The sequence below is a fragment of the Colletotrichum gloeosporioides genome (assembly GCF_011800055.1).
Source record: "Colletotrichum gloeosporioides strain Lc1 chromosome Unknown consensus_65, whole genome shotgun sequence".
NCBI classification, from domain to species: Eukaryota; Fungi; Ascomycota; class Sordariomycetes; order Glomerellales; family Glomerellaceae; genus Colletotrichum; species Colletotrichum gloeosporioides.
In genome coordinates, this window is record NW_025544710.1 from 477,956 (window position 1) to 502,173 (window position 24,218).

Sequence of the window (24,218 nt, forward strand, 5' to 3'; positions counted from 1 at the left end):
CATTTGACTATTACAGAGAAGATCAGGGTGTGGGCATATGTCCTATCCATCCAGTGAGAAAAGAAAAATGAAAAGTGGTTCTCCCATGTCCAAAGCTAACCGCCCCTCAAACAAACTAGGAAAAGATTTAGGATCGCAAAATCAATGTTTCACAGCACATCCCAGGTTTCGTGAGTCACATCTGCCTCACTCTACTTCGCTCTCGATCGCGATCGGTCGAAATGCCGCTTCCACCGCAGCCACCACCCACCAGGCTGGCGGACTGGCATCTCCTCACTGTCGGAGGCGGTGGTGTTAGGACGCCGGAATAGGGGCCCGTTGCCGCCCCACGGGTAGGCCTTGTTAGATGGCAGAGTGAAGTCGCTGACTGTGGTAGTCGGCACCACCGGGCCATCGGGCTCGAACATGGTGGTACTGTCTCCCTCGACCGAGACCGAAGCCTTGGTTGTTGCTGTTAGGAGAGTCGTGGCGGTGTTGCTGGAAGTTCCTGGAACATTTGTTAGTTTCCTGGCCTTTGTGGAGAAACAGGCTAAGACTTACTGTTTGTAGCTCCGGTTGAGGGCTTTGTAGAGGTCGTGTTCTGCCACTTGGACGTGCAGGTTGGCATGGATGAGACTAGAACACTTCTGGTAATAACTTGAGTCACTGTGCCACTAGTTACGGTGACCGTATGGCATGGTGTTGAAGACCCCGTCGGCCCTGTGGAGTTGGTGACAGTGGCAGGAGTAGTTGAAGGCCCAGTAGGAGGGTACACTGGCGAAGACGACGACGATGAAGATGGCAGCGACGAGAATGTTGAGTTCGGCAACTGGCTGAAGGGCACGCTCGGAATCACAGTTCCAGGTGGAGGACCAGCCCCTGTGGCAGTAGGCACGATGGTTCCGTTTGAAGTTGGGAACGGCGGCGTCAATGTTGCAGACCGCAAGACTGTAAGGGTTTGCGTGGTGCGGCGGTCGGCTCTTGTGATTGTCAATGTCGAAGCTACCGCGCCTGATGGTGCACTGGAGATCAACGTGACGGTGACGTTGCCAGTCGATAACGGGATCACGGTGACATTGCCAGCAGGGAATGGAGGCGTCGTTGCCGTGGCGTTGAGACCGCTCGATGTCTCTGGGGGCTCAGTTGTGAAGAAGACAGTTCCAGATCCTTCCGGAGGTGCGGTTCCTGTAGGTCCTGCCGCCGACGTTCCATTCCGAGTTGGGAACGGTGGCTCTATGGTTGAGTTTGGGAGACCTGTGATGGTACCACTGCCAACTGAAGTCCCGCCAGTCAACGTGGGTATCGGTGTGACACCTGTGCCTGAGATCGTACCCGTTAGGCTGCCCAAGGTAGACGGAGGGGAAGTAGAGTTCGTGACCGGGAATGGAGGCGACGGGAAAACGGTAGAGTTGGTGCTGGAAGTCAATGTCGATATCACCGTAGTGCCTGTCCCGGAGATAGTAATGGTTGTGTTCGCTGGGCGAGAGGAGTTCACTGACGGGAAGGGTGGTAAGGAAGGTAATGGTCTCGTAGAATTGGCAGTAGAGGAGATTCCGGTCAGAGTGGGATCGGCGGTGACCCCGGTTCCTGAAATTGTTGCAGTCGCATTGCCCGAACTAACAGCAGATGTTGCGTTCACACTTGGGAAGGGTGGCCTAGGCACCGTTGAAACTGCGATCGTAGCGATAGGTGAAGAACCTGTTCCTACGGGTATAACAAGGGTCGACATGACTGTGGAGAGCCAGATGCTCGATGTATTGAACCCAGTCGGGAAGGGAACGACAGAGGAGTTGCCGGTTGGAAACGGAGGAGCGTCGGTTGTAGAAAACCCTCCCGATGTGATGCTGGGAGTCGCATTCGACGTTGAGGTATTCAAAATTGTCCCATTACTTGGAGAGAGAATCGCGCTCTGTTGAGAGCTCAACGTAGTGTTCACACTTGGCCAATGAGTGGTGGCGGTTACTGAGCCCGTCGCGGTGATAGCACCAGTGCCTGTACTGTTGCTAGTTGGAATACCCGAGGTGTGATTTGTCCAAGTGAAGACCCTGGAGGGACTTGAGAACCCCGTACCGACAATTATGGACGATGTAATTACCGGGATGGAAACGGTTCCTGTGAGGGATACCGTGGTTGAGTTGAACGTAGGCCATGGTACTGTGGGAGTTGAGCCTGAAGGCACTGCAGTCCCAGTTGTCATGGGGATCGTTCCCGTTCCCGTTCCTGTTCCTCTAGGTAGGGTCGTAGAATTGGACACAGGCCACGGCGGCACGAAAACACCAGACGTAGACGTCGCTGGATCCGCAGGTTGACTGGTCCCCGTCCAGGTAGCATTAGCGCTGGCCGAGAGTGTTGAGTTGGGGGACAGCGAAAGAGTTGGATTGGTTCCTGATATGACTGGCGAGGAGGTCAAAGTACTGTTCCAAGGTGAAGTTGACGAGGGCTCAGGCTCTTCAGTGATGGAGGCAATGGTGCCACTCGGCCAGATGATGGAGCTGGAATTTGCGGGGAAAGGAGGCACGGCAGTAAGGCTTGTTGGAAAGACCGACGCCGTGTTAGGCACTGTAGAAATGAGTATTGTGCCTTTAGTAGAGATGGTGATCGTCGAATTGGGAAATGGGAAGGGAACGTTTGTTTCTGTGGGAGATGCAGAACTTGACGGTAAACCAGAGACTCCAGACGGCACTACCGTGACTGGTCCTGTGGTTGAGCCCTGAATGGTTGATGTAGCAGAAAGGCTCGTCAAGTTTGAAGCCCGGGTCGTGGTACCAGACGTCCATGCTGGAGGGATCGGGATGTCAGATATGGACGTGAAGTTTCCTGAGGTGGTAGATTGTGACACTCCGGAAGACGTTGGCGAGGCAATGGCAGACGAGTTCCAAGTCGACCATGGGGGCTCAACAGGCTGCGTCAAAGTCGGGCCAGTTGGGAACGATGTTCTGAAGAGCGAACTTGGCAAGATTGATGTCCCTGGCGCGGTACCAGTTGCAGTTGCTGACGAGTTGGACGCAGTGAACGGCGGTACCAGAGTGGCAGACTTTGAACCGGATAGTGTTGAGGAAGTAGTTGCAGTGCTATTACTGTTGGCAGAGGAACCCACTGATGTTGCAGACGAGATTGAAGAGCTCACGGCCGGAGACGGCGCAAGAGTGGTGGTGTTCCACGTTCCCCTTGAGCTTGAGCTTGAGCTCGTGGATGTCTCTGAGACTGTTGCGAGGGTACCCGAATCAGTATCTGTCGTGATTGGTGATGAGACAGCGCCGGTTGACCTAGTTGACGACGAAGAGTCGCCTGAGGAGACGGGCGTAGGTGGGTACGTAGTGGCGGCATCCGAAGAGGCGGAAGATGATCCAGAGGTAGCAGTGACACTGGCAGAAGCAGGGTAAGAGTCACTAGATTTTCCGCTCGGACTTGTCGCCGTGCTTGCACTTGTTGAGTATTCTTCTAGGTGGGAGTTAGTCAACCGCGCACATGTTCCTGAACGGAGGAACAAACCATCGGTGGTACTGGCACCATATTGTTCCGTCGACGACTCCTCGCCATAGGTGGTTGGAGCAGGCGGAGGAGGGCCGGAGTATCCATAGTCGTAGCTGAGAAAATCATCAGAGTCCTGAGCGTCTCGAGCATGGTGTTCCAGGTTGTGGAGAGCCGCGGACTGGACTTCGTCCTGCTGGCGATAGACCTCAAAAGGGGAAGCTGCGGTGCCGCCCACCAAAGACGGGAGCAGCGCAGCAACCGAAGCGATGCCGGCGTTGAGATTCGAGAATCTCATGTCGATGAGCTGAACGAAGGTCAAATCCTTCCGCTTTTGGTCGGACAGGGAGGAGGGCTATCCTGGCAGTCGCGTTCGAGGGCTCGCCGGCTGCTCTTGCTCGTAGATGCGGATAGAATGAGTGAAAGCCTCAAGTAGGAGAAACGAACGTTGACAACCTTAGCACTCGGGTTCGAGTGGGAGCAAGGAAGTTGTGAAGGGGGAGAAGGAAGAGAGGCGGACCCGAGGGGGAATTGGAAGTAAGGTAGATGGGTACCAACCACGGGGGCAGAGCACATATAGGCGGAGGTCGCGACATCTTCGATGGAGGGACGCCCTCGTGCGAAGAAGACACTGCTTTTTCCGCACATTCTCTAACGAAAGTCACTCTTTGGTCTTCTCAAGAAAGTCATCGGTCACACATTGCGTCCCCGGAGGGCACGTCTTCCGCACTTGATCGTGCCCGCCGTGGCCTTACATCATGCTCCTGCTTCCGACTCGTCCCATAAACAGTCAAGTCGGTTTATACAAGTCCCACTCTGAAAGATACACTGTGGCCGTGTACTAGCGATCCGGGGAAGCTTACATGGTTGGATCGGATGGATCAGGGTGGATTCCGACTTGCTCGGTCACGATAGCACAACGTTCCTTTCAACTGGGCTGCTGCCATAGGTGAGCTTGCCGGTAACAGCGCTAGCCATAGCGGGCAACGGCCTCGGTCGATCACCATCGCCACCCGTCCCAGCAAGCAAAGATCCGACGAGGAAGCTCGAGGCGCTTGACGATGAGGCCTCACTTGCGATCTTCCACCGCTATGGATGCACCTCCTGATTCGTCTTCGCCAGAGCGCACAATCGAATCTCCGATGCGAGACACTCTACTCCAAGAAGCCCATCTGGTCGCCGTCTGTTGAGCTTGCCGTGATGAAAGAAGCGACCATGATCCGAGTCTCGTTTTCTTCTCATGTTCAACGCATCGTCACATCCACTATCAGTCACCAAGCACAGCGTGACATGACGCTCAACACCAAAGGGTGTCGTATCTCCCATAGTCGCACCTGCGGTAACATGTTGATGACATGCACGTCCGACGGAGCTGAGGCATGGCCCCAACGGGCTCTCCGGACTTGGATTCAGGGGCCTTCCTCTTCCGGTCTTCTTGGGGGACAGACGGAACGGTATGTGGACGGTGTTCAGTTGAAGATCGCGCAGCCTGTGGGTAGCCGTGTACTGCCAAACGAGATTGCTTGTGCCTGAGCAGTGTGTGACGAGACCGATGTCCTCAGTGCGGGGGCTCGCGGTGTCTCGTCTCAGGATCGATTAGTGTCCGCCCCAGCAATTGGAGTCATTTCTCTTTTTGTATCGCTCCATCTTGCTTCTTCAAGACAGCTGCTTGTGTAAGAATCGTTACTGAGTGTCAGCCACGCAGGTGAAGCCTCTGGGACATGTGAAGGGACCCTCTAAGATTGCGAGACAAGACGGGGCAGTCCATATTGGTGCGCGGAAGTCATCTATCAATCTTTTTGCTGTCATTCGTAAAGTTCCAAATCGTCATTAACAATTATTTCATGCGTTGCCCTCAAAGTTTTCATGTACCTTGCCCAAGGACCTACCCTAAGGACGCCAAATCAAATTCAATCATGCTAATGCACGCAAAGGCTGTCTCTCTCATTGCCCCCCACCTGTCCGTGAGATCTCGCTGCGAAAGACCCGCGAGCCGAGTTCGATAAAGGAACACAAGATTCAAGACTGCTGTCAAGATGCCGTGGTACCATTACCCGAAGAAACGAGGTGGGCCCGCATCGTTTAGGTGCCAAGTTGAAGCACTACCTCGGCCGGTGCAGTTGAGATCGGCTCCACAATGCTGTGCGTCGTCGCCTACTCGGCATTCTTAGCCGTCTCGCGAAGAGTTGGAGCCGTGCTGTCGGTCATGGACGTGTTCTTGGCCTCGATATCGGCAGCCCACAGAGCAGCACCAACTAGTGACAGTTGTCAGTGATGTTCGCCAGGAGCTTCGAGCACACCTACCCGTGTTTGTGAATGTAAAGAAGATGCTGACGAAGGGGATCATCTCAAGCGCAGTTGCCACGAGGCCGAAACTGTACCATGCTAGTCAGTACCCCGTGTAGCGGACGCGCAAATAGACCAACTCACGCCGTGTAAGGTCCAGTGTGCATCTTGAGCCAGTCGGCCCTCCGGGAAGCGGACCAGTTCTTCAGTTGGAAGTACTAGACAAGAGAAGTCAGACAGGAGCGTGCGGATGGAGTCGATCAGGAGATACGTACGCGTCCATGGACACTGTGACCTCGGCTGCGGGCTGTGACGCGTTAGCTTAGCTATGCCACGAGTGGTTCTGTCAACATACCCTGGAGGAGAATAAAGATACCCGTTCCCACGATGGGAATGAAGTTCAAGGGCAGGTAGACCAGGTAGCGGATGAGAGCCTTGGGGCTGAACCTCTCGAACGGGTTCTTGAGGATCTTGCCCAGCTTCTGCATTGGGTCAGAGCCAGGGCGGACCTGTCTTCCCTCCTTTACGATGCCATCCTCGTCCCTCGATAGCAAGGTGCCGTCAAAGGTATCCAAAAGCGCCTCTTGCAGAAGGTATGATCGTGAGACGAAGTTGATGATTGTCGAGCTCTCATTCAGGATCAACAGCACGGTGGTGAAAACCGCCAGTGGGCCGTTGACGAAGACGAGGATAGCAAGCTGGGGCACGTAGGTGAAGACGAACATGCCTGTCACAACACCAGCGGACAGGAGGATGTAGGCCCCGATGCGCGACATCAGAGGCTTCCATAGCGCTCGGTGCGTGGCGAAGTAGACGATGCCTTTGATGGGATACAGGTACGACTTGCTCTTGGCAGCGTCGGCGACGAGACCTCTCGCCTTGTCGTAGTCCTCCTGCCTGTTACACGTTGGTCAGCGTTCGCCGGATGCTCATGGAAGTTCAGGGGTGTCACATACAGGACCTCCTGGGCTTTGGCCTGCACCGAGTTGGCCACTCGTCGGTTGCGGCTGTTGGAACCGGAAGCTTGCCCTTCGGCGACAGTCTGTTGGTCAGCCATGGTGATGAGCGATGTGCGGGGTCGATGTCAAGTTGCGGTTCTTGAGATGGCGTTGGTGTCGTAAACGAAGATCGCGAGAGCAGCTGGGGGAAGTGGCTGCTAAACAAAAGTGACATAGGCCTGTAGCCAGCTTTTATTTGGTCGTGGCAATCGCGATCTGGCTGTCGCGCAGCTACCTGAGCTGAGCTACCGGAGCTAGAGCTCCCTGGCGTGCCAGCCAGTGATGGCTCTATGACGTCGTAGTGTGGCTCAAGCCAGGCCTAGAACCTGCTGCGTGCGAGGTGTGGCGTCCAGGGCTTGGCATGCGCCATACCAGAATATGCAGCTTCCAGGCGTGAAGGAGGAGTCAATTGCAATAGACTCTTCATGCATCCAAAGACGAAGGAAATCATTTTCCCTCGGTAATGTTCTTGTTTGAAGATCTCGGCAGCGAATTGGCACCCAGCATCGCCTGCTTGTTGGGATGCTGCGCCACCACAGCCACATATCAAATTACGCCACATGGGTGGTGAAACGACGATGGCATAGGAGTTTAAGGGGTTTGATTCATTTAGTCAAAGCCATCGTGAGTTTGTGACGCGCCTCCAAACAGCCCCACGATATATAGCCAACTCTCTGCCCTCCATCACTACTATTCTTTCTGACCACTAATCGTGGTCTCTGCTGTCGTCGCCGTCGTCGTCCGCCCCTGCCGTCGTCATTCCTCTGCTTCTGTTCTCCGTGAGAGGGGTCTTGCCTCCTCTGCGAAGTCCATTCGTGGAGTTCACTCATTTCCAAAGTTCCCACCGGCCTGACCCAGCATTGTCAGCACATTTTGCACCTGATCCTCCGACAGATGTGTGACAGGTGCGGGCTCTCCTGGCACAACCGCGTCAAAGAATGCCTCGCCCAAGCGGTTGATAGCCTCATTCCGAGCGGCCGTTAGACGGGACACCTCGCCTATGGCCTCTCTGACTCTCGCGAATCGGTCCGGGGCAGCCATGGCAGCAGCTGGTGCCGGTGTTGCATGCCGAGAGACGGCGAGGGCGCCGGCAATACCGCCGGGGTCCAGGACGGCTGAGCCAGCCGGGACGGGCTCAGCCGGACCTGCGCTAGGTAGAAAGGGATCCTGGCGACTGACGGGGCGAGGGATTGGGGCGGCTGCGGGGTTAGATGTGGAGGTCTTCGAAGAGATCCTGTCTTTGCCTGCCGAGCGAAAGGCCTTGAGTGTCTCAGCGGGGTACAAGGCGGACCGAGAGTAGTTCACGGTAGGCACGGAGCGTCGAGGACGAGTATCAGCATCGACAGGGAAGGAAGCGGTCTGGACGTCGTCTTCGCGGGCATCATCGCTGTCGCTATCGTCGTCCTTATCATCGTTGTTCTCGAGACGGCTGTAGTAATTCTCGGTGCCAGACTGGACAGCTGCGAGGGCGCGCACTACAGCGCTGGTGTCCTTCTCAAAGGTCAGTAGACGCGTTCACTTGGGTTGAGAAGAGACTTACGTCGGAGCTAATCTCCGCGCCGGGATGAAGCTGGCGCAGTTCCAAGATTGCGCGACGACGAGCGATAACATTTTGGGCGCGAAGCCACTGCGACGGAGGAATCTAGCACTTGATCAGTACGTGGGCTGGATGGCGACGTTGAAGGTGCTACTGACGATAAAGCACTTGCCCAACTTCACGCACCGCTCGCATCTGTCTGGGCAGGGAGTCAGCAATACGTGGCAAGAGCGGAAAGAGGTACCTACCTTCCCCAGAAGCTCCGCTGCATGTGAAATCAAGCTCCTGGCACTCTTGCCCGCGTTTGTTCTTGGATTTGCCGGCGTACCACTTCAAGCACCGGAGACACCATCGAGTCTCGATGCCGGTAGCAAATGCAGGGCCAAAGTTTGATGAGACCATGACGGCGGGATGCACAGGGTGTCTGGAAAGATGCTGCTAATCTGGAAGGTATTGTGGTGAACTGAAGCGGAACGGCAAAAGAGGAGGGCAAGGAGGGAGAAGAGGATGGACGAAGCAGAAGAGGAGGGCAAGGGGAGAGAGAGGATGGATGAAGGAGAAGAAGATAGACGAGGACACTGGAGAGACCAAGCGAAAGTGGCTGCCTCGAGGCCGCAGGGTCGACTTGTTTGTGTTTTTCTTTCGGTATGATGCCTTGAAGGTGGGTCAAAGGAGGAAAACACACGTTCGGAACAAGCTGAGACCGGCAGCGTCGAAAGACTCCTGAGAATACATACACTCTATTCGCGATTGGTCTCTCGGCGAGTACAACCAATTCATATAGCCCATATGCCTAGGTAGGTACCGATCCTGACATTGGCGACAAGGAGCCAACGACGAAGTTGTTCCTCTGCTAGGTCCACGGCTCGACACCATGCTGCCCGGTTCACCTTTAGTTTTTCTCCTACAGCTCCGCTCCACTACCCGATCCGCCAGCCAGCAATTGTTGCCCATCTCTCTGTCCCAGCATCCGAAGCACCCCCAAAATCGCTTCGTCCCCTGATATCTCAGGCGGGACACCTCCAGATGCCACGATGGCGAACACGGCCTCGCCTAGGCGAGTGTGCGCATCCTTGAGCTCCCCTGAAATCCTCGAAACCTCCCCGGCAGCCTCCCGAGCGGCGCCATCTGCGTGATGACCAGTCTGTCTCAGCAGTTGGGAAACGCCCGGCGCCTGGTTGTTCGGCACGTTGGGGCCTAGTCCGAAGTACTGCAGAGCCGCGGTTGCAAAGCGCTTGTCGGCTTCGGGCTTGATGGCATTGAGCCTGGCCACCTTCTTGACAGCATTGCTAGCGGCCTGGAGAAGATGCTCGGTACCGTCAGGTACCGCAGGCGACCTCTCTTGAACTCGAGAGCCGACGCTGGCTCGGGGAAGATTCTGCAGGTCATCGTCAGCGTGCGTGTTCGCGCTGGCTCGCTCTTGCTGGCTGTGTTCGTCGCGTACCGTCTCAGGCTCGGAATCGTGGAACTCGTCGTACAGAATGCTGGAGACGTAACGGCGAGGGCGCTTTCTGCGTGGGGGTGTATCGTCTTCGTCTTCGGAGTCTTCAACATGTTCCGCATCGCGCTTCTCGCTGTCTCTATAGTATTCCCTGGTACAGTCTCTGACGATCTTGAAGTCGGCCTTCAGAGCCTGACGGTCCTGCGAGGCAATCGTTAGTTATGGCGACGTGTCAAGCAGCTCATCTCAAGGGTAATTACTGCAGCACTAATGTCTCTCATCGGGTTCTTCTTTTCAAAATCTATCATGGCTCGACGGCGAGCAATGATTTCGCGGGCGAGCTTCCACACAGAATCCGGAATCTGGGAATGCTATCAGCAATTGTATCGGCAATGAGTCCGAGGTTCCTCACTGTCAGACACTTGTGCTTTTCTGTTGTGGGACACCGTGCACACTTTTCGTCGGGGCCTGCGAAGATGTGAGCCTGTGGTGCTTCACGGAAACACAGCGAGATCAGCGGCGCGCCTACCTCCGACTGCTCCTGAGCATGCGAAGTCGACGTCCTGACAGAACTGTCCACGGTTGCCCTTGAACTCGCCTGCATACCATCCCAAGCACCGGAGACACCAGCGAACTTCATCAGGCACGGCAGCAAGGGCCGCTTCGAAGACGGAAGTTTCGGGCATCGTGGACGTTGTGTGGTTGTCGGTGGAAATGGGTTTGCGAGACCTTCGGTGGCAGCCCAAGGAGCATGGGATCGCGGATAGGTAGCCGGCAAGCACTCGTTATGTGGGGCTCTCTGTGAAGTCCCAATGAGAAAGAACGGAAAAGAACGAACTCCCAATTGGGAGGAACGATTGTTGATGGCAGCCTCCAGTCGACGAAGCTTCGAGAAGTCGGGTGCAGCAAGAGACTGGTAACATCTCTCGTACCAGCGACCAGAAATTTTAGATAGAAAGCAAGACATAAGCCTCAACGCGTTTTCTGAACCTTGGACGTGCCTTTCTTGTTTGCTCATTCAGCACAGGCCAAACATGCGTGTGCAGCAGCTACCCGACCAACAAACAACCCCAGCACAAAGCTGTTGTCTTGCTGCTCTCCCTCGGACCTCTGGCCTGCTTTAGGACAGGTAAATAGATTGAGAATACAAGGATATCGGGAAATTTGACCTGGTCTGTGGACCTTCTTCATTGAAATGATAAGGTATTCACATCCAACGAGGCCCTGTCACATCTACGACAAACGACATATGCGCCTGCCTCGACACCACCATACGCATTCTCATTGACAATTGGGCTCGTCCTGTCTCGTGCAGAGCATCATGATATATCAATTAATCATAGCCAATCAGATTGACTCCAAAAGATCGCCGTAGCTGCTCGACAGAGGCAGCCCGGTGATGCGTCGGCGATAAGTGGGCCCATCGGATCGGAGCCGGCGCCGACACGGAGAATTGGCCGGAAGGACTCAAATGCGCATGGTATGTGCTTTGCGGTCTGAAAGTGCATCTTTAAAGACCAGGTCGTACCCTATAACTAGCTAATTCTGGTTTTGACAGTGGTTCAACAGGCTGAATACATCACAGGGAGGGGCACTGGATTATGCGGATGGTCAGCATAAAAGGGGACAACAGAGATGACAGCCATGCTAGTTATATTCTATTCCTCTCGTCAGCCAGAGGTGCTTGCCTGCACGGTATGAATGTTGCTATCACTTTGTACCCAGTCTCCTAACCTACCCAGCCCGCTGTCTTGAAGAGTCCGTCTACTGCGACAGGCGAGTATCGACACGTACCGCCCCGTAATGCTTCAAGAACCGGCCCCATATCGGCGCATAATCCTTTCTCACATGCATCGTCTCCGGGTCCTTCTGCTCTCTGACGCTCCTCGCAATGGGCCACAGTACTCGACTTGCGCCGTCCTCCCATCCAATCGGTCTCTCGCCACCGCGCGCGTCCTCGTACTCGGGCGCAGCGCTCATGTATCCGGGGTCCACGGTGTTCATGGCTACCTTGTGCTTCTTCCAGGCCGTGGCTGCCTCGGTCTCAGTGATCATGTTGAGCCCGGCTTTGGACATGTTGGTGTGCACGTGGTGGCCCCTCTTGGCTGAACTGTTGCGGTCCGTCTCGAAGATGCCCTCTCTCGATGACACGTTGACGATGTGCCCGTCTTGCATGCCGGGCAGCAGCTCGCGGATCAGGATGAGGGGCACGAAGGTGTTGACGCTGTGCGCTGTGATGACGTCCTCGTATGGGATGTCGGAGAGAGACTGGACCCAAGAAGATGGCCCTGGAGGTGAAGAGATTTGCATGTTCGACATTGGCGTCTCTATGACAGCGGAGTCCGTTTGCGACGCTGCCTCAAGAAGGCTCGTATCCTGGCCAGAGATCCCCGGCAGAGTCGCGCCACCACGAACCCGCGCAGTATATCCCTTGCGCACGACAACGTGGTTGTCAGCATCCGAAGCCGCCGATTGCTCGAGCAGCTCCTGCTCTCGGGCAGTAGCGATTTGCTCCTTGTTGATAGGATCAGTGAGAGTCTGCGCGGCGTTGTTGATCAAGATGTCTAGCCTCCGGTCTTCCGCTCGCAGTATCGCCTTCGTGGCCTCGACCAGTGCGAAGGCGTCTTTTGCCGCTCTGAAGTCTGCCCCGACGATCCTGAGGCGGTCTTTCCACTTCTCAAAGTCGAGCTCCTTTTGGTAGCGCGAGAGGGCGTCCTCCGGGTACCGCGACGAAGCGATGACGAACGCGCCGCAGCGGAGCAGGCGCAGAGCTGTATGGAAGCCCAAGTTGATCCGCGCGCCGGTCACCAGCGCCGTCTTTCGAAACAGCCAAAGGTGTCCCGGCATCGAATACGCTCTCTCGACCAGGTTGAAATCGCCGCATGCAACGCACATCGATCCCAGTGTCTTGTGCCACTGCTCCTGGCTGAGCGACCTGCTGCAGACATAACACAATTGTCGCTGGGGAATCTGATTCTGGTATCCCTGAACGTCTTCGCTTTTCAGCCCATCTGCGGCCTCCTTCTTCTGAGGCTTCTTGAGGCGATCCTTGATGGACTTGATCATGCTAGCATATCGCCACCCAGCCATTTGGCGGTCCCATCGTTGACCCCATCCCTCAGGCCAGATGCATTTGGCCACCTCTACAGCCCTCGCCGAGGGCCACTTGGGCATATAAAGGGCGGTGAGACTCGGAAGCCCCGCCGTCTCTGTTTCCTTTGACAGGTCGTGGTCGGCTTGCAGTTGCCTAGCCACCTCCTCAACGGGAGCGTTGTCGATGAAATCTCGAAAGTCGGACAGCTCAAGTAACATCTCTGTTTTCGGTGGTGTCGTCTTCCCGTAGGTATTCATGTCAATACCCCTCCGAGACCGGTTGTAGTATCTCGAAGGATACCATTGAAAGTCTTCTGCCCAAGCGACGTTGTGGGATTCGATCCATTTGACGCAGCGCAGGAAAGAATCCAGCCATGCCATCTCCTTTGGGGTTGCGGGGAAGAAGTTCCCGTACTTCCTGGCTTCAGTGCTGACCGTCCACCGATCCCTCCTAACTTCCCTTTGGAAGTCAATATAGTCCTGTTCGGACACCGAAGACGATAGGCGAGGAAAACTGCCCTCGTAGGTGTGAATAGACTTGATGCCCGCCGCGGCTGTGTGAAAATCCTTTCGAAGGTCCGCATTAATCCCGGCTATGGTTGCTATCTTCCTCTCCATTCGTTGGTCCTCGGACTCCTTGTCGTCCTCGTCTCTGTCCCTCGTCGGCAATCGTACATTCTCAAAGTATACGGAGAATATCCGAAAGCAGACGTCTTGAGGCACCAATACCGGATGACGATACATCATGTACGACTTGGACTTCTTCCACGTCCGAGCTCGGCCGCGGAGCTCTCTCGTGATATGTTGCGTGTTCTTTACGCCGTAGTATCCAGACTTCGAAGACATCAGATAACCTGGATACATCTCGAATAAGTCGGCAAGATGCCGAAGCTCAGATGACCTGGCTTCTTTCAGTCGCCGATGCCCGCTGAAAAGGTGTGGGAGCAGCTCGATACAATCAGCCACGGTCTTCATACGTGACCCTTCAGGTCGCTCCTTGGGGACGCCATGCGGGGGGTAGTAGTCCGACAGGTCTACATGGTCAGGAGTGAACTGGCACACGGCCTTGAGGCTGACGCTCCTCGAGTTGCGCTGATTCCCGAAGAAGTTCTCGTCCCAGAGGATTTCGTCATTGAAGATGGTCTCGAGATCTTTTTCGAGCTTCTCCATGAACTCCAACCCTGTGGCTTTTCTCTTCTTGAAGTCGTAGCACATGTATTCCATCTCTGGTAACTGAAAGCGGCTACTCACGACCCTCCGGTCAGTGATCAGCAACGATAGCTGGTTGAAGGCCACCCAAAGCTTGGACAGGCGGCCAAGATCCACATCTCGCAGGCTCGACCAAGGGTCGCTTGTACGGATCGCAACCTCCAAAGCCGAGCCACCATCGTCGATACTGCGCTCGGCGGCAAGAAGGTCAAGGACCCTGTGAAGAGGTAGGACGTCGATGATTGGCAGAACGAGCTCAACGGGAGTCACCGAGAGGTGGTGGGCTGTGCGCGTTAAGCTGGGTGGGATGGGTTGCTTCATGTTGGACTGCATGGTGAACGACTTTGATGGTGATGTGGTAGAAAAGAGAAGCGGTGGTGTACTACAAGAAATTGAACGGTTCGTACTGCGTTCGCACTGATATTCTCATAGAATGAGAGACACTTGAACAAGATGAGGCGAGCGTGCTCGGATTATTATAGGTCATAAAGGCTTCGGAGATTCGTCTGTGACTCAGCGTTCGTAAGGGTCATCATCTGGTACCTGGTAGGATACTCCGTCAATCACCTGTGTCTTGGACCTTCACTTGAACCATAAGGGTATCTTCACAGGCAAGCAGACAGTTCATAGAGAAAAGAGGTAACGACGAAGACGAGCGACAACCACGGACGGCGATGACGATAGCAATACCGAAAGTCAGTCTACATGTCAGCCGGAAGAAACTGAATCTCTCTAGCACACGAAAACTAGGCGATGTAGCCAGCAAGATTTGACAAGTACGATTCCAAACGATTCCTCCCCTTCGTCGACCTTAGTTGCATCTCGAGCCTGCAATGACTAATTGCCTATAATATCCGACTTCCTCGCAGGTGCACATAGCAGAATTCAATTATTGGATAGATGCTGTACTTTTGATAGATGGACAGGCAATTCTTTTGCAAACCTTAACTTGTGACTACCTTGCTGTCCGTCTTCCAAATTGAGTTGAGGTTAAGCCCCACACCTTCGTTAGCTCCCTTGCCAAGGACCCAACTCGTTATTTCGTGGGTGAAAGCCTACCGCTGTGGATGATTTACCCCTTTCCCGTCTTAAGCCTGAGGTGATTAACTAAATCAAGCCTGCTGGGGCGACGGCATTGGCAGGTTTCTATCTTCAAGTTGCCGCGCGATTCGGACAAAATCGTCATGATCATCATGAGCCTACCAACAGTCCGCAGCCTCGGAAGAACGCCAATAACACGGGTCCCACATGATGCAACTCTTGTTGCTCGGGATAGGGAGGTTGAGCTCTTTGACGATGCGATCAGCTAGCTGCGCGGCCTTCCATCGAAATGTGATCGTGTCTGCGATATCCATGGGGTGGCGGACTTCGTTCTTGTCGATCGCAAGTCTAAGATGTCTGATTATGTGCGTCCCCTCCCCGCCTACCCAACCATGGGGGCAGGTCTGCAGGAAGAGATTCGCCATCGTCCTCACACAGTCACAGCACTTGGCGCACGAAGCTGGGACCATGGGCCTTTTGTCCTCCTCGTTGTGCTGAATGATTCGGCGCGGGTGGTCGCATTTTATCTGGATGAGCTCATCCATCATCTCAGACACTGAAAACACCTCCGGGCTGTACTCCCTCTGCGAATCCATGACGCGAGGGTGCTTGATGTAGTTGTGTTTCTTGGAACGGAATTAGGCCGAACGGCAGACGAAGAGAGTCTCGACTATGTCTTGTGTGCAAGTGGTAAAATGCACAACAACGTTTGGACAAGAAATCAACCGCTATCAGCGAAGATTGGCGACCGTCAAAGCCCGTCGGTTCACTCGGTGGGGCTGCGAACCATTGCAGTTCTGAAGTCTTTTTTTTAGCAGCACTGCTGCAAAGACTCAAAGTCAGTTCCTTATTGCAAACTATTACGAACCGTAGCTCATCTTATCATTTGTGATCCGTTGTACTCTACGAGCAGTTGCTTTCTTGGGGATGACTATCGGCCTCTATAGTCTTCATTATCCAAGTTCATCGCTTGTCTCATTTGGTATTGAATTGCTATCGAGACTTCTCGGGGCCAAATGCTCAAATAAATACCAGTACTCGCACGAACAATAAAAGTCTTCCTACGTAACTGCCAATCGATCAGTTTCTCGGTGTGATAAGTGACGTGAGCTGCTATGTCCGACCCCTCTAGGCGGTTTACATACTCGGATTGTATCCTGCGATCCTTATGTTGGACGAGGCACCGGCCGAGGTGCTCATACTCTACTTACGAACTGTGTATCCTCTCACAGGGTGAGCAATGAAACTTTCTCAACATACACTCGAATTCATTGTAGCAGTTTACATGACGAGCCTACCAGATAACTCAACTCATATGAAATTGTTGATATCGTGACCTTCGATCAAACCCACGCAGACTATCTCTGTAGGCTGCTTGGGAGTAGATCCTCAGGCAACCTTCCTCGTTCATCACAAGGTAGTTGCCGGGTTTCCCGGAAGGCTGGTTGAATGCACAGGACAGTAGCTGCCTGGTGGTAATCATTCCCTCGTCACTTGACCAATTTCTTCCTCAAAACCGGACCCTACCCACGCAACTGATGGAAAGCCTCATTCCCAAGGCTCCACGGGACGATGCCAAGACATCACACATAATCGTCGTGTCATGATGTCTACGACAACCACAAGCAATATCTTCAAGCCCGCCGATCGCGTTTCGGGTGCGTCGCAATGCATGCGCGCCTTTCGCCCTCCGAAGAAGTCTAAGCGCCACTACGACCTTCCTTACCTTCCGGTACGGCCGGCAATGTCATCTGATGTTTCCGCAAGACACATCCACCAAGACAGGGCAGCCATCAAGAAGCAAGGAGCCAACGGCTTTCACGACAGAAGTTCTCTAGGGGTTCATGACGGCTTTCGTTTGGGTCTGGAACAAGGCTGTGGGGTGCCTTTGGGCAGGATCAGGCTGAAATGGTCAAGACTAATCCGCGTTGGACGGACCAAAGGGGAGAAAAGGGTCCTGTGTAACGGGGGGCAGGGGCTATCGTTTCTTTTCGAGCAGGCTGGGAGAAGGCGGCGCGAGTGTCTCTCGCTCGCCTCGTCTCGCCAACCGCCGCCGGGGCGGCTTCGGCCGGAAAGTCCCAACAGCGAGAGATTCGACGGCCGAAAGACAGTGGCGAAAAGGAAATCATTGACGAGGCTGGACTATCACCTCTGTGAAGGTGAGCCGATTGTGATGCGCGTGGCCACACAATCCAGGGACAGGACAAAAAAAAAAAAAAGAACAAGCGAAGGGATATTTTCGTCTTCGTTGATGCTCATGTCGGTCTCTTCTTCGGTGGAATCTTTGAGCATGCAGAGCACACCCCGGACCATCAACCGTCAAGTCTCGGCCCTGCGAGAACAAGCCCATCAAATCTAATCTTTTGTTTCCCATTTTGACTTTATGTGCGTTTTCCTCATCGAAAAGGGGGTGAGGGGTGTCGTCGTTTGTTGCGACTTGCCGCCCGGTATTGCCGCCAGCAGCCGTCGTCGCCGTGAAGATTACGGACTCCGGCCTTGCGCGCGCACGGCAAGCGGGCCAAGGTGGACGAGAGATTGAGGGACAGATACAGCTATGAGTTGGCAGCGCAGATGACACGCCCCCCAACGGAGAGGGGACCACGTGCTCGTTGCTTTTCTGGAAACCTTCTCGATGGGACGGGGTTACATCGGGATTGGGGCCTGAATTGATGTCCGCCTTAACCATTGCTTTTTCCTGTTCCTCTTCTGAAGAGGGAACCAGAGAGAGAGAGAGAGTGAGGAAGACTGTAGGTTTCGTCATGGCTTGAAGACCGCAGCACTGTGAGAAGGGGACAACGGCCGGTGGAATTGAACGAAGACAGGTTTCTGACGCATGCGATGTCGTCAGACGGGTAGATGCAGCGGAGGATCGATACAGACTGGGCTCTGGAGGCGAACGAGCAATACCTACTTACGGACAGGGCACACACTTTCTCTCGGCGTGCCGTCTGATGTTACAGCGGGCCTGAATGGCTGTCTTGGTTTGATCTTCAGTTCATCCGATGTTGGTTGGGCCATGCTGTTCCGAAGAATACGCGCTGCCCGGTCTCGTCTTTTCCCCTCTTCGTCTACTGACGCGGCTACGGTAGCATTCTGCCCCAAACGGCATCCTCATCCTTTCGTCTTGAGTGTGTGTGGTTTTTGCTAGCCGAGTCTTCAGAGATATTGTGAATGCAGGTAACCGGCGGTATTTCATGCGCGGCTGGTGTGGCTGATCTTATGGTCCAGATCGACATGGGGGGGTCTTCTCTTTGTATGGGCGGTGCCGCCGCCGCGCGGACTCTCATGCGGCTTGCTGACGGGCTGCAGACAGACGAGGCTTCCAACCAACCACACGATCTTACACAGTGCAGTCCCCCCAATGCAAGCCGCCGAAAGCCACGTTTGCGGGCAGGCTACCACGCGTGCTGTAAATCTCCGGTTGTAGATTTGCTGGGTTGGAAACTGATGAAATCTCACATCGTCCATCTATCTGGTCATATCCCCGGCTGATGGTCGACAAACAATGCGGCGCCCGGGGTTTCCGATCGAGAAAAACCTCCGACGTGGGAAGAAGTTTTCCCATCGGCGGTAGCGAATTCCTCCGTGAGAAGTGACGAGGTCGAAGACAACCCCCGGCACACGGGTGGGATGGATGGGATGGAGGGACGGAGCATCGTGCCCGCGGTGGGGTTTGCCGGCCGCGTGAAGATCGCGAGATCGCAAGATGCGAAGAGGAGGAGTTTGGTGGTGGGACGCCCACCCAGCACCCCAGTGCGTCAGCGAGACGAGGGAGCCACACACACAAACGCACAGATGCAGGAAAAGTGATCTGTCTCTCCCTCGGGGATGGGGTTCTTGTTCTTTGGGGGGGGAAGTAATCGGTAGACCCTTGTCAAACGACAGGGATGGTATCCCGGCGAAAGGGAGGGGAGCAGATCGAGAGGTGGACTCCGATCCTTGAATGTATCCAACCGCAGCCCGCATGCATTGCTTTTTCCTTTCGCTCTTGCGAACACAAAACCTCTCTTTTTCTCTTTGGCTTGGAGGATTTTCCCTTTTGGCACCGCGAGGGCAACTCACAGACTCCTTCAGAGGGAGGGATTTCTCTCCTGCCCAAAGAGGGTCCCCGTCTCGGATCTTGAGCGCCTGGGGCTGAACGAGATGTCTGGGCTCACATATCTGCTATCCCGTGACCTGAACCCGGGACGATCACCCTGCTCCATCGTAGAGAAGGGGGGCGGCAAATAGCGCCATCCGAGACTTTTAACCTTTGAGACATTTTCGCTTCTCGAGTGCTTTTGTGAGCGCCATGTCTGGGCTTGAGGCAGGCAAGGGATGTTGAGGCTCTATGAGATGGCGTTGGGGGCGGGGCGTCTGATGGTGCCCGAAAGTGTCCCAGCCATGCGGAGATCACGACTCGAACAGGAGTCAGGGCAAAAAGGTTTGAGAAGCGGCCGCTGGCCCTTTGGCTCGCGGTCGGAGATTCCCGTTGACGACGTCACTGCTAGAGGCATGTAGGGATAGACGGGGGGATATACCACAAGGATCGGGGAGGCCAGGCGAGGTGGTTAGAGTTTGTGATAAGAAACGATGGAGAGAGGCAGATCGAAGTTTGGGATCGCAGCCCGTGGACGGGTAGTTGCAGCCGGGTAGATTGCGTTAGGGGCCGCGCCGTCCGCCCGTTCGATGGTTGAGATGACATCTGGCGGTGACAGCAGCCGGGAGTCATGGATGGGAAAGCCGGGTATTCCGGGAGCGGGTACGTCCGTAGATGGCGCGTGTTTGTTGCGTGTTTTTTGTCGACGGGATCATCTTCGGCGAGGACTTGATGTCTGTGGGCGAAACCCGCGGGTTCGAGGTTGCATGCGGTTGATCCCGTCCGGCTTACGAGACGTGGAATAAGCAACGGCCGGGGGGGTTGAATTGAGGGAAGGGGAAGGGGAAGAAAGAAACAAAGACTTTGACTGATGGCAGGAACTCAAAAAACGTTGAAGGCGTGGCATTTGGTTGATTGACATGTTCGAGTCGTACGTAACGCAACGGCACGCCCACCTGTCCCGGGAACGATCCACATGGGCCACACGGGATGACACGGAAGGGCGAATCGAGAAGCGGTGAAACCGAGGCGAGGGTGCGAAGGATGAATAGAGTACCGCTTCCAGAGTTTCTTTCTGTGGAAAGACCAGAGGAATCGAGATTTGCTGTGTTTGGAAGTGTTGAAGGATTCGCTTGCTCTCTGCTCAGGGGCCGGGGTTCACGGGGAAGACACGCGGAGCATGGGGTCGTGGTCGGCAGTGGTACACGTGTTTGGCGGTAGGGCAGCGCAGGCTTCGTTTTCTGGCGAGGAATCCAGCACCATGTCGCAATGGGCCTCCATTGACGGCCTTCCTTGCGTCTTGGAAGGCGTTTTGGCATACTTAGTAGACGAATATTTGACTTATCGCCGGGGGAGGGATCATGGGATGCCCGCGGAATGGCCATCCTTGCTCCCGAGGACCCTTGCAGCAGCTCTTGGCGGTGTTCGCCATCGCGTTTTCCCCTTGCCGAATCGCTTGCCTGTTTGAGACGGAGGATGAGAGATATCGAGAGATGAGGAAGCCTGGGAGGAATCATCGCTTGATGGTGACGGAGTGTGGGATGAGCCGGAGAACGATGTAGATTGAGAGGTGGTGATGCTTCATGCCCGGCTTCGGTCAGTGACACCCACCATGAGGTCAAGAGGAAACCGGTGAACACCTCACATCCACGCGGCCAAGAGGCCGCCACCGTTTTTTGATTATTCTATCTAACTACCTACCTAAGCTATGAGTATGGGCTACCTACGGACGGCTTACACCAAGACCTGTTAACCGGGACATCTCCTATGCAACCACCCGCAGACTCCAACCAACCAGCCCCTCCTCCACAACACCACCTTCCCCAAACCATCCCGTTTGCCGAAAAAACGATATCAGATACGATGATTAAACCTTGTAAGTGAGAGCCTCGCGCACTAGCCGAGCGATTAAAACCTTTCCACCGGGTAAAGAAGGGAAAGCAAGCCAGATCCTCCCAAGATACCGCAACGGCTACCCGCGCTGGTCCCAGCCCAAAACATTACATCCTCCTCTTGATGCATTTTCCTAAACAAGACGTTCTCCGACCCCGTACACATTCCCCCTCCCGATTGCCTCCCCCCTTCCCCACACAGTCCCGATTGCCGCCCCCTCAAGACACAGACGAAGCCCGTCGCCGCATGCCGTCAGGCCGATGCGTCTTGACGCACCCCTCGCACCCGGGGCTAAACACGTCGGGCAGCCTCTCGAACAGGTCGGCGCGGTAGACGTACCATTCCCGATAAAACTTCCACTCCTCGAGGAACTCGGCCCAGTAGACGAGCCGCTCGACCAGCCAGCTGTCGCGCAGGCGGTCGCGGACCCACTCGGCCGACTTCTCCTCGCGGCCGGCGTACGTGCGGAGCACCTCCGGGCGGAGGTCCGCGGCGCGCTCGGCCGTGTGGTAAACGAACTCGGCCCGGCGCCCGCGCGCGGTGAAGTAGGGCACCGAGCCCCACTCCACCACGGCGCGGGAGCCCGTCAGCGAGACCACGCGCACCGTGCAGCAGATGCACTTGGCCTGCGCGAGGAAGTCGCGGAGCACGGTCGAGGCTTTGGGGGTGCTGGTCCGAGGGTGGAGCTGCATGGTTGCTGCTGCGCCGTTGGTGGTGCTGCTGGTGATGCGATGCGATGCGATGCTACTGTTGGCGTTGCCGCCGTGGACGATGGCTTGGAGGAGCTGCGGGAGGCGGCATCGTTAGTTCGTCCGGCTGCCTGCGTCGACGACGGTGGGATGATTGTGGGGTATCAGAGTATGCGGTGTAGGAGAGAGGCAAGGCTCACGAGGGTGTTGTCGATGGTCTGGCGTCATCAACACGACAGTATCCAGATTCGCCTGTGAACTTGGCAAAGGGGTACGGATACTGTGTACTGCGGTACAGAACACGCGAGCGAGCGAATGTATCTCGAAGTGTCCAAGACCGGTTTGTTCTTTTTTCCTCTCTCCCGTCCCTCTCGTTGCTTTCCCTTTCCCCCTTCAGGCCTGACGGGCTCCGATCCCAATCCTAAATCTCGACCACGCGAGGATCCTGATTGCTGTTTCGCTCTGGGCTAGGCTGCGGTGCCAGGGCTGGCCTTGCAGCGGAAGCGCGACGGGAGGAGCGAATCCTTGACACGGGGGGGAGAAGCTGGATGTGGTTTGTTGTCTTTGATGATCCAAAGGGAGAGGACGGACGGCGGCGGATGGGCGAGGCTAAGGTCGGAGGGACGGGACCCATGCTTGCCATGCAAGGATCGGGAAGCCCAAGTCAATTGTTCATTTATAGGGGCCTCTTTTTGCTTCTCCCTATGGCTATTCTCGTTACCCCAGCTCTGGCTCTGCATGCCTTGCTTCCCCATGATGTCTCACTCGCCTTGGCAGCGAGGCCCTGGTTCCTCGGGCGGGGCCCGCAATGATGCAGTCCCTCATTTGGGTGGCTTTATTCTTTATTTTTCTGAGCCGTCATAATGATGAAGGAGGGTGGCATGCGTGTCTTGAAGACTTTGTAGCAAGAGCCGAGGAACCAGACAGAGAGAGAGAGAGAGAGCCAGGAAAAACGAAAAATCGGAGAGAGCAAGGAGCCAGGTGGTGGTGGTGGTGTCGTCCCCTCGCTTCATGCTATCGTTGCCACGGAATGCTTTCTTTTTCCGCCCCGTCTCTGTGGACACCCATTTGCGAGAATAAAAAAAACCAGAGAGAAAGCGACCATTTCTGAGCCAATGTCACTCTCCCAGGCTTCTTCTCAGTCTGCTCGAGCTGCCATCCTGGGTTCGAAGTCAGAGAGGAGACCGGGGTGGCATACCCGGGCGATCGCCCGCCCCAATCGCGCGGAACCCCATCTGCGGACGCAATGGCGCTATCACATCTCAGATTGCACGACGCATGACAGCGCCACGCCAGGATTTCCCGCAGTGCGTTCTGCTGCTGCTGCTCACCCGTCTCTTGCTGCACCTCTCTCGCTGTCTCTCTCACTGTGTGTGTGTCTCCGACTCAGGGAGATGGAGGGCCATCAAATGGCAACCTCCATCTGGCTAGTCGAAGCGAAACTGCCCCTCATCCCTTCATCTCGCAGTCCGATCTGTCTAGACCTTTGGGGGACAGCATCCTATCTTCGGGAATATTACCATGCAGGCAGAACAATAACTCCTCCCGGCTGATTTCCTCAGACTGGATTGATTGATTGATTGGTAACCCGTCGCGCGACCAGACACCGCACCGCACTGTCATCGCTGGTCTGATATTCGCTGGGATGTCCGTCTTCCGAGGAAGCATAGCGCCGAGTTGCGTGCAGGGGTGGACGACGGCCTCGGCCAACAAGGCTGTCCCGGCTTGGGGTTCAAAATGCCCATCGTATCCCCCTCCCCTCCAAGCGTCACTCGTGAGCAGCAAAAAATTCTTTCTTTTTTTGCGAAAGCCACTTAGCAAAGGGGCCGCCTAGAGTCGGGGGTGTCGAGAAAGAGGGTACTTCTGACTCGGCCTCTGCTTTCTGCTGTTCCATTCTCCATTCCAGCCCCCGTCGTCTCTCGGTGACCAAACGATAGACGGCGGCCACGAATGAGCGAGACCGGGCTCGAAGACGAGCCTGGGCCAGGGCAACGCTGATTTCTTTTGGCAGACCTTCTTTTTTTTCCGTCTTTTCTCTCCCGCCCACCGCCAAATGACATAGGTAATATTATTCCCATTTTCTTTTGGCTTGAGACAGGCCTGGCTTCCACACGGAAACATCCACCCTCTGTTCCCTTGATAATCTGTTCCGTTCGGTTATTCACACACAATTACAAGGAAAAACAACACAACATCTTACCTTTTCCAAAAGAAACCATTCCGGATAGGCCCAAAGTCCACATCCTACCCTCCACCCCCCCTTCCCCTACACCCACCCCGGTCTTTCTATCTGGGTAACTAACACCTTGGCGGGCGCATCGAGACTCAACCGGGGGTGGGATGAGAGAGGGAAGGGATAGAAACGTGCGTGGAGATCATCTCTCACACGGCACTACTCTACCCATCCCCATCACCCCCCATGTCGGCGGCCCTCGCTCGCAAGTGTCCCCATTGTAAAAAGAAGGTCGGTGCTGCAGCCACTTGGGCTTAAGATCTTACATAT

The 24,218-nt window shown here is 55.2% G+C and overlaps 7 protein-coding genes across 7 annotated transcripts; all 7 read right to left on the minus strand.

The window, feature by feature from the left end:
• Nucleotides 1–191: 191 nt before the first annotated feature.
• GCG54_00012415 (uncharacterized protein) lies at nucleotides 192–2,756 on the minus strand (the record flags this gene model as incomplete). The annotated part of the gene is made up of 8 exons (XM_045412293.1): nucleotides 192–487; nucleotides 541–615; nucleotides 668–1,001; nucleotides 1,049–1,247; nucleotides 1,312–1,566; nucleotides 1,621–1,634; nucleotides 1,688–2,538; nucleotides 2,606–2,756. The coding sequence occupies 8 exons, from the start codon at nucleotides 2,754–2,756 to the stop codon at nucleotides 192–194; spliced, it is 2,175 nt and encodes a 724-aa protein (XP_045261328.1).
• Nucleotides 2,757–2,873: 117 nt separating this feature from the next.
• GCG54_00012416 (uncharacterized protein) lies at nucleotides 2,874–3,748 on the minus strand (the record flags this gene model as incomplete). Its single annotated transcript, XM_045412294.1, has 3 exons — nucleotides 2,874–3,050; nucleotides 3,107–3,420; nucleotides 3,472–3,748. 3 exons carry the CDS (start codon nucleotides 3,746–3,748, stop codon nucleotides 2,874–2,876), a joined length of 768 nt encoding a protein of 255 aa, XP_045261329.1.
• A 1,856-nt stretch (nucleotides 3,749–5,604) lies between these two features.
• Nucleotides 5,605–6,793, minus strand: GCG54_00012417 (uncharacterized protein; the record flags this gene model as incomplete). Its single annotated transcript, XM_045412295.1, has 6 exons — nucleotides 5,605–5,705; nucleotides 5,755–5,825; nucleotides 5,881–5,954; nucleotides 6,012–6,043; nucleotides 6,092–6,633; nucleotides 6,693–6,793. 6 exons carry the CDS (start codon nucleotides 6,791–6,793, stop codon nucleotides 5,605–5,607), a joined length of 921 nt encoding a protein of 306 aa, XP_045261330.1.
• Nucleotides 6,794–7,556: 763 nt separating this feature from the next.
• On the minus strand, nucleotides 7,557–10,398 carry GCG54_00012418 (uncharacterized protein; the record flags this gene model as incomplete). Its single annotated transcript, XM_045412296.1, has 7 exons — nucleotides 7,557–8,225; nucleotides 8,275–8,376; nucleotides 8,458–8,706; nucleotides 9,251–9,913; nucleotides 9,973–10,074; nucleotides 10,125–10,180; nucleotides 10,242–10,398. 7 exons carry the CDS (start codon nucleotides 10,396–10,398, stop codon nucleotides 7,557–7,559), a joined length of 1,998 nt encoding a protein of 665 aa, XP_045261331.1.
• A 1,078-nt stretch (nucleotides 10,399–11,476) lies between these two features.
• Nucleotides 11,477–14,347, minus strand: GCG54_00012419 (uncharacterized protein; the record flags this gene model as incomplete). The annotated part of the gene is made up of 1 exon (XM_045412297.1): nucleotides 11,477–14,347. One exon carries the CDS (start codon nucleotides 14,345–14,347, stop codon nucleotides 11,477–11,479), a length of 2,871 nt encoding a protein of 956 aa, XP_045261332.1.
• An 866-nt stretch (nucleotides 14,348–15,213) lies between these two features.
• Nucleotides 15,214–15,651, minus strand: GCG54_00012420 (uncharacterized protein; the record flags this gene model as incomplete). The annotated part of the gene is made up of 2 exons (XM_045412298.1): nucleotides 15,214–15,387; nucleotides 15,442–15,651. 2 exons carry the CDS (start codon nucleotides 15,649–15,651, stop codon nucleotides 15,214–15,216), a joined length of 384 nt encoding a protein of 127 aa, XP_045261333.1.
• A 5,593-nt stretch (nucleotides 15,652–21,244) lies between these two features.
• On the minus strand, nucleotides 21,245–21,718 carry GCG54_00012421 (uncharacterized protein; the record flags this gene model as incomplete). The annotated part of the gene is made up of 1 exon (XM_045412299.1): nucleotides 21,245–21,718. One exon carries the CDS (start codon nucleotides 21,716–21,718, stop codon nucleotides 21,245–21,247), a length of 474 nt encoding a protein of 157 aa, XP_045261334.1.
• Nucleotides 21,719–24,218: the final 2,500 nt, after the last annotated feature.